This window comes from Chlorella variabilis (assembly GCF_000147415.1).
Source record: "Chlorella variabilis unplaced genomic scaffold CHLNCscaffold_12, whole genome shotgun sequence".
Lineage (NCBI taxonomy): Eukaryota > Viridiplantae > Chlorophyta > Trebouxiophyceae > Chlorellales > Chlorellaceae > Chlorella > Chlorella variabilis.
Genome location: NW_005435076.1, coordinates 744,387 through 751,414, shown reverse-complemented (window position 1 = coordinate 751,414; position 7,028 = coordinate 744,387). Strand labels below are relative to the sequence as shown.

Sequence of the window (7,028 nt, the reverse complement as noted above, 5' to 3'; positions counted from 1 at the left end):
GTCCTGGCTACTCTCCCACCAGCCCCGGCTTCAGCCCTACTAGCCCCGGCTACAGCCCTGCTAGCCCCGGCTACTCAACCACCTCGCCTGGCTACAGGTGAGGCGTGGTGGGGCTGGGACGGCCTGCAAGGCCCGGCATCACATGTTGGTGGTTCCGCAGCCCTCCCCCACTGATCACGCCCCCTCCTTGTTGCCGTGCAGCCCTACCAGCCCCGCCTACTCTCCCACCAGCCCCGCCTACTCTCCCACCTCACCAGCCTATTCCCCCACCTCGCCGGCCTACTCCCCCACGAGCCCCGCTTACTCTCCTACCAGCCCCGCCTACTCCCCCACCAGTCCAGCCTACTCTCCCACCTCACCTGCCTACTCTCCTACCAGCCCGGCCTACTCCCCCACCTCACCACAATACTCGTGAGCGCCTCTGCCGCACTCTGCCGTGCACCAAGGGGCGCCCGCCCAGCTGTCCCGCCCATCCCCGCTGCCATCGCCCGCTCCTCAATGCCGCGCTGTGCTCCCTCGTGCCCTTGCAGCCCCACTTCCCCCGCCTACTCCCCCACCTCACCACAGTACTCGTGAGCCACGCTGCCGCCTGGCACACGCTCTTCTGCATTGCTCTGGAGGCGCCTGGCAAGCTGTTCTGGTGGTCCCAAGGCTGACTGGACTGCGCTTTCGCACCTCCCTTCACCCTGCAGCCCCACCTCTCCGCAATACTCCCCTACCAGTCCCGCCTACTCTCCCACCAGCCCCGCCTACTCTCCCACCAGCCCGCAGGCATGTTCAGCCACGCAGCCTGCTGCCTGCTGTGGCGCCTGGATGTGTGGTGGCGCCCGAAATGAGGGGCCTCGCTCTGAGGGTTGCCGCTGGTGCCGCTCCCGCCCCCGCTGTGCAGTACTCGCCCACCAGCCCGCAGTACAGCCCGACATCTCCGCAGTACAGCCCCACCTCGCCGCAGTACAGTCCGACGTCGCCGCAGGCACGTGGCTCTGCTGCGCCCAGGGGCAGCACATGCACCGAGTGCCTGCACGTATGACACACCCTGCCTGCCATGTGTATGGGCGGCACTGTGACCCACGCTCGCCTGCCTGTGCCCCTTGCCCTCCCCCCCAACCACCTGCCCTGCAGTACTCCCCCAGCGACCCCAGCGGCGCCGGCTCCTCACCCGCGGCGCCCGGCTACTCGCCCTCGGGCCCAGAGTACTCGCCCAGCGACCCCAAGACGTCGCCCTCGCCGCAGCCGCCCGCCGGCCCAGGCGCCGGCGGCGCCCAGCCCTAGCCGGCCGGGCACGGTCCGCTAGGCTGCTAGATACCCACCGGAGCATGTTGTGTTGGGCTGCCCAGCCCTCGTATTGCCCGCCCTCCGAGGGCACTTGCTTGAGCTACTTCCGTCTCCCCTGCTCCCTCTGTAATCTGCCTCTCTCTCCCCACGCTCCCCTCTCAAACCTCTCCTTTACTTTTGTCATGAATGTTCCTGGCACCACCGAACCATGGCCACACCACAACCCGCCGGGGCGTGTAACCCTCGCACACCAGACACTGGGAAGCGGGAACGTCATGCCGCGCAGTGGTCAGCTGCCGCCCTCCTGCTGCTGCTGCTGCTGCTGCTGCTCGGCCTGCTGCTGCGCCTCCAGCGCTCGCCGCAGCTGCCGGATCTCTGCCTTGGCGTAGCTCTCCCAGTGCCTGCGCAGCGGCAGGCAGGGGGCAGCCGGAATGGGTCTAGATCTATGCGTCGCACAGAGGCTGGGCAGGCGGGCCAGCGGCACCGCCTGCGGGGGCCTGCACCCTCACCTGTGGTTGAGCCCTGCCAGGCTGTCCAGGGCCGCAATCTTCTGCAGGTAGGCGGTGAGGTAGAGCAGCTCGCGGTCCGTGGCCCTGGTGAGGTGCGCCTTCTTGAAGGGCCGGATCACCAGCCCGTTCTGCTTGTTCAGCACATAGTCTGCAAGGGGGGCGGGTAGGGCAGCTGAGGGCAGTGGCGCCAGGCGCAGCGCTTGCTGCCTCGCGCGCGTCCCGCCCCGCCGCACATCCAGCGCACACGTGCTGCAGGCGTGAGCACAGCGGGGGCCTTACTGCGCCTCAGGTCGTCCATCATGATGGTGTTGTGGGCCCCATAGTGCTCCGGGAACTTGGCCCACAGGAACTGCAGCGGCTTGCAGTCAAACAGCCCTGCACCGGCGGCGGCAGGCCTTGTTTTTCTGTGTGTGAGAGTGTGATTCGAGCCGCAACGCGTGCCTCTGCCTGCAGCCACACCCCTCCATGCTCGCTCACCATACTTGGGGTGCTGCACCGTCAGCATAGCCCGGTGGTCCAACATGCTGCAGCGCATCACAAGTGGCGTGTGGGCAGCTGGCCGGGCCGCCGTCACGGCACGGGCAGCCGGCAGGTGGTGCCAGCCACCAGCGCCTGCATGCGCTCTGCTGCAAAGTGTGTGTGTGTGCGCGTGCTGCCCCCTCTGCGCCTCACCATGTCAGCTTGTAGTCTGGGTGCGTGCTGACCCCCAGCTCCCGCATCTTCACCTCCACCCACTTCATGGAGGTGGCGCTGCGCGGGGGGCGGGGGGTGCGCGCAATTGGCACCAGCACCAGCAGCATTCGCATTCATTTGGGGGCAGGGCTTGAAGCCAAGCAGCAGGGGTGTGTAGCATGCACATTCCTCCCACCGCCAGGCCCAACACGCCCCCCCACCCCACCCCACACACCCTCATGCACCCAGCAACCACCCCACGTGCACACACACCACTGTGCCTGGCACCCCAGCCCTCACCTCCAGATCACTATGTCGTAGTCCACCCAGGCGGCGGACAAGAACTGGTGCAGGAAGGGGCGGGCCAGCTCTTCGGGACGCTCCGCAGAGGAGTTGAGGTCTGCATGTGAGGGGGAGGGAGCGGCGGGCATGCCTCCAATTGCTGGCGCCTGGGGGAGATGGGAGATGGTGCGATGCATGCCCCCCCTTCACCAGCACGCAGCAGAGCCTGCCGAGGCAAGGCCCCGCGCCAGCTGCAGGCTGCACGCACCAAACAGCGTGTAGTCAATGTCGAGCACCAGCACCTTCTTGCCCGCACGGGGCGGGTTCAGCACCTGCGGGGAGCAGCGAGGCAGGGCAGCGCGCCGACTGGAGATGCAGGCTGGATGAGGCGGCGCAAAAGGCAGGGGTGCCAGGGGCTTACGCCACCGCCAGCAAGATGACGCAGGCATGGCATGGCAGGGAGACGACGTGAGGGCAGCCCCACCTTGACGCTGCAGCTGTCAATGCGGCGGCGCAGCTTCTCCTGCACCTCGGGCCGGTCCACCAGGTCGATCTCCGCCATGCCATCCTCCTGCAGCGATGTGCATGCTGGGGAGGGAGTTGTGGGGGCTGGGGATGGTGGGGAGATGCAGCAATGCCTTTGTTGCTTGCCTGGATGTCAAAGTCGTCCTGCACGTGAGGCGCCACCTCGGCGCCGGCATTCAGCTTCGCGATCTCCTCGTCCGCGGTCCTGCAGGTTGCGCAGGCGCAGCGCACACGGTCGGCGCTGCATCAGGTGGAGCCTGCCAGCCACCACCCTGCCAAGCTGCCCTGCACCGCACCCCATCATCAGCAGCTTGGCGCCCGGCTTCAGCACCAGGTCTGCCACGATGTCGGCATCGCCCGCAGGCTTGCCGCTGCGGGCCTTCAGCCCCAGCAGCTTCATCCTCTTCTCCGACACGCTGGTGGCGGCTTCCAGCTTGCGCTTGATGCCCTGCGCGTCAGTTCACACCGGCAGTTGGCTGACAGCGGCGGCGGAGGCTCGAGCAGCGGCACTTGCTGCGGCTGCCGCACCTGCACCGACTCGTCGGCATCCACATGAATCAAGATCCCCTTCTTGTTCCACTTGAACGCCAGCTCCACCTGGGGTCCATCTAAAGCAGTTACCGCCCCGCTGCTGCCACCTGCCTCGCCGCCAGCGTCGGTCATGGTCGCCGCCCACTCGCCACTCCCTGCACCCTCTGGCCCGCCCGATCGCTGGTATGGAGCGTAACCTCGCTCTGGTGGATCCCAATCGATCCTACGGGCGTGGCGTTGTTTCCCTATCCCGGTCTCAGCTCCCTGCCCCCAAGAGTGGCGACAGAGCTTGGGCGACACTCTAAGTTAGCTGCACAGCAGCTGTGACGCAGGCAATGCACAAGAACATGCAGCAAAGTCTGCAGTACTCGTATGCTGCGTGCTGCGCTGGCTTCGGCCGCCCCCTGCTTGCGGTATGACGCAATTCTCCGCCAACAGCTTCATCTGCAGCCCAGGCATTCTGTTGTACAGCGCTGCCTGCGCTACAACCTGCAATATGCCCCCGCGGTAACCAACAGGTGGTGAGACAGAGGCCGGCAGACCTTCCAACCCGCATGTGATAAGCCTGAACAGCCCGAGGGCGCGTCCTGGGGCCCTGTTGCGGCCGGCAGCGCGTGAGCAACACCCCCCCCAGACTCGTGTGGGCCGCGCACCCCGCCCCAACCCCCCCACACTGCAGGACGCGGCTGCTGCGGCGAGAGTGACATGAGAGGCGCAGCAAGGGGAGCAGGCGGCGCACGTGTGCTGTTCGCCCTGTTCCTACTGGCAGCGTGCGGCGGCGTGCGGGCGGCGCTGGACGAGGCAGCGCCGCTGCTTGCTTTCCAGCAGTCTGTGTCGGGAACAAGCGATGCGCTGGTGTCCAGCTGGACCAACGGCACCGACCCCTGCGACAGCCAGTGGGTGGGCGTGTTTTGCACGGAGGGACGGGTGACGTCCATGTGAGTGGGCTGCGGCGCTGCTCAGCGGGCACGGGTCACACGCTGCCGCCATCGGCCGGCAGCAGGACTGCGCATGCCGCCGCCGCCGCTGCCACTGCTGCCGCTGCCTGCAGTGCTCACATTCTGCGCACGCCCATGCCAGCCGGCCTGGCACCGCCATGCTGCTTGCCTGCCGGCATTGCATGCGACTCGCGCCGCCGCCCATTGCGTGTACCGCTGCAGCGTCCTCCCGAGCTGGGGGCTGAGCGGCACGCTGCCGCCGGCGCTCAACCTCACCAACCTTACGGTGCTGGACCTGGGTGGGAACCAGCTGGATGGCAGCCTGCCCCCCAGCCTGGCCGTCAAATCGCTGGAGGTGCGGCGCTGCGGCAGGCAGCACAGCTGCCGCGCTGGGCCTTGCTCTTGCCGGGCATCGGGAAGGGCAAGCAGGCTGGGCCTGGGACCGTGCACGGCTTGGTGCGGCACCGCCTCGCGGCTGGCGCCATGGTGGATGATAGCGGCATGGTAGCGGCATGCCGCGCAGCAGCTGCGCAGCCCGGGGCTCTCTCCCATCGTGTCGCCGGCTGCGCCTGCTGCCTGACCGCGCCTGCTCCCCCCTCTCCCCCTCCCCTGCCCGCCGCAGCGCCTCCTGCTGGAGGGCAACCAGCTGACGGGGGCGCTGCCGCCCAGCTGGGCCTCCAACTTCCCGGCGCTGCAGGAGCTGGCGCTGCAGGGGAACAAGCTGGCGGGCACGCTGCCGGCGGCCTGGATCCTGCCCCCTGGCTTTGCCACCCCCTTTGTGGCCGCACTGCAGCCAGACAACCCGCTGCTGTGTGGCCCCGTGGTGCCCTCCCCCAACCACACCCTGCTGTACTCGGCGCCCGCGGACGCCGCCGACGCGTCGGGCGACGGCGGCGGCGGCGGCGGCGAGCGGGTGAAGCACCAGATCATCACCACCCTGGGCAGCTGCGCGGCCGACGGCAACTGCGGGGGCGCCACGGTCAACGCCTCTGCGCCCAACCTGTACGACCTGGCTTGGTCCAACCGCGTGGCTCCCCTCGACCTGGAGTACTTCAACCCCACGGTGCAGCAGAACGGGGAGCCCAAGCAGGGCAGCCCCGTCACGCTGCCCTGCTACCCGGCAGACCCGCCCTCCTTCTTCGGCTCCGACGTGGCGCACCGCAAGGCCACGTGGCAGGCGGGCACCGAGGGCGCCCGCTCCTCGTACCTCCCAGTGTCGGGCAACCGCCAGCCGCAGGCCGCAGACAACTGCAGCCAGACGCTGGAGGCGCCCGGGTGGTGGGTGGTGGACCTGCAGCGCGAGACGAGCGTGCTGGTGCGCCTCGGGGGCTGGTGGGGGTGGCCGCCTGCTGCGGCGCCTGCTGCGCCCGCCTGCTGTGTTGCCGGGTCGGGCGGCGTACGGCCTGCCGAGCGCCGCCCCGCGTGCCGTCCTGCCTGCTGCGCTGCAGGGCGTGCTGGTGCGCGTGGGGCCGCAGCAGATGGAGGGCGTGGAGATACGGGTGACCAACACCGCGGCGGCGGGGGCAGGCCCGCTGTGCAAGGGCGCCGACGACTACGACCCCGGGGAGGGCAAGATTGTGCTGTGCCAGCGCGTGCTGCAGGCAAGCTGGGCCCTGCGGGGTGCGGTGCCGGGTGGAGGCAGCCTGGACTGCGCCGGGGCGCCGGGGGTGGTGGGGAGGTTTTGGGGCTGGGCCAGAGGCGGGGCGCCCACCACCTGCACACACATGTGCCCGCCGCCCCGCCAGCCATGCACCTCCCCAGCTGGGCTGGGCCGTGTTGCCGTCTCGGCAGCCTCGCCTGCGCCTGTGCCTGCCGCCACCAGCCACGCGCATGCGCCCACGCGGTGTGCAGGGGCGTTACGTCTCCATCTCCGCCCAGTCCCGCGTCAGCCTGTGCGTGGTGGAGGTGTACCCGCTGGTGGGCAACGCGGCGCTGGGCAAGGCCACCACCGCCTCGGCGGGTACAGGCGACTCCACGCAGTCCAGCCAGGTGGGCGGGCATGGAGGGTGGGGGGCGCTGGGGATGGGGGCCGGGCAGGGGCCGCCACCGTGCCCACGCCCACTCTTCCCCTACGCACGCACAGGGGCGGGGGGCCGCATGCCGCAGTGTTGCCAGCGTGCCCCCGGCGGCCCCTTCACCTGCCCCACCCACCCACCCGGGTGCACCTCCACCTGCCCCAGGTGGTGAACGGCAACATGGCCAACACCGCGTGCGCCACCGTGGTCAGCGGCTCCGACCTGGCCGCCTGGATCACCATCGATCTGGGGTACGAGGCGGCGGTGAGACGGTGGTGGTG

The 7,028-nt window shown here is 69.2% G+C and overlaps 2 protein-coding genes across 2 annotated transcripts in view; one reads left to right on the top strand and one right to left on the bottom strand.

Moving 5' to 3' along the window:
* The window catches only part of CHLNCDRAFT_134851 (hypothetical protein), a gene marked incomplete at both ends in the record, with an annotated part of 4,237 nt that extends 2,965 nt beyond the window's left edge, over window positions 1-1,272 (top strand). Inside the window, 2 exons of the mRNA XM_005847060.1 lie at window positions 890-1,024; window positions 1,123-1,272. Coding sequence (XP_005847122.1) covers window positions 890-1,024; window positions 1,123-1,272 — 285 coding nt within the window. The remainder of the gene's footprint in view (window positions 1-889; window positions 1,025-1,122) is intronic.
* A 292-nt stretch (window positions 1,273-1,564) lies between these two features.
* On the bottom strand, window positions 1,565-3,926 carry CHLNCDRAFT_134850 (hypothetical protein; the record flags this gene model as incomplete). The annotated part of the gene is made up of 11 exons (XM_005846871.1): window positions 1,565-1,676; window positions 1,785-1,932; window positions 2,064-2,159; window positions 2,262-2,308; window positions 2,457-2,534; window positions 2,757-2,856; window positions 3,007-3,070; window positions 3,223-3,309; window positions 3,414-3,468; window positions 3,560-3,711; window positions 3,792-3,926. 11 exons carry the CDS (start codon window positions 3,924-3,926, stop codon window positions 1,565-1,567), a joined length of 1,074 nt encoding a protein of 357 aa, XP_005846933.1.
* Window positions 3,927-7,028: the final 3,102 nt, after the last annotated feature.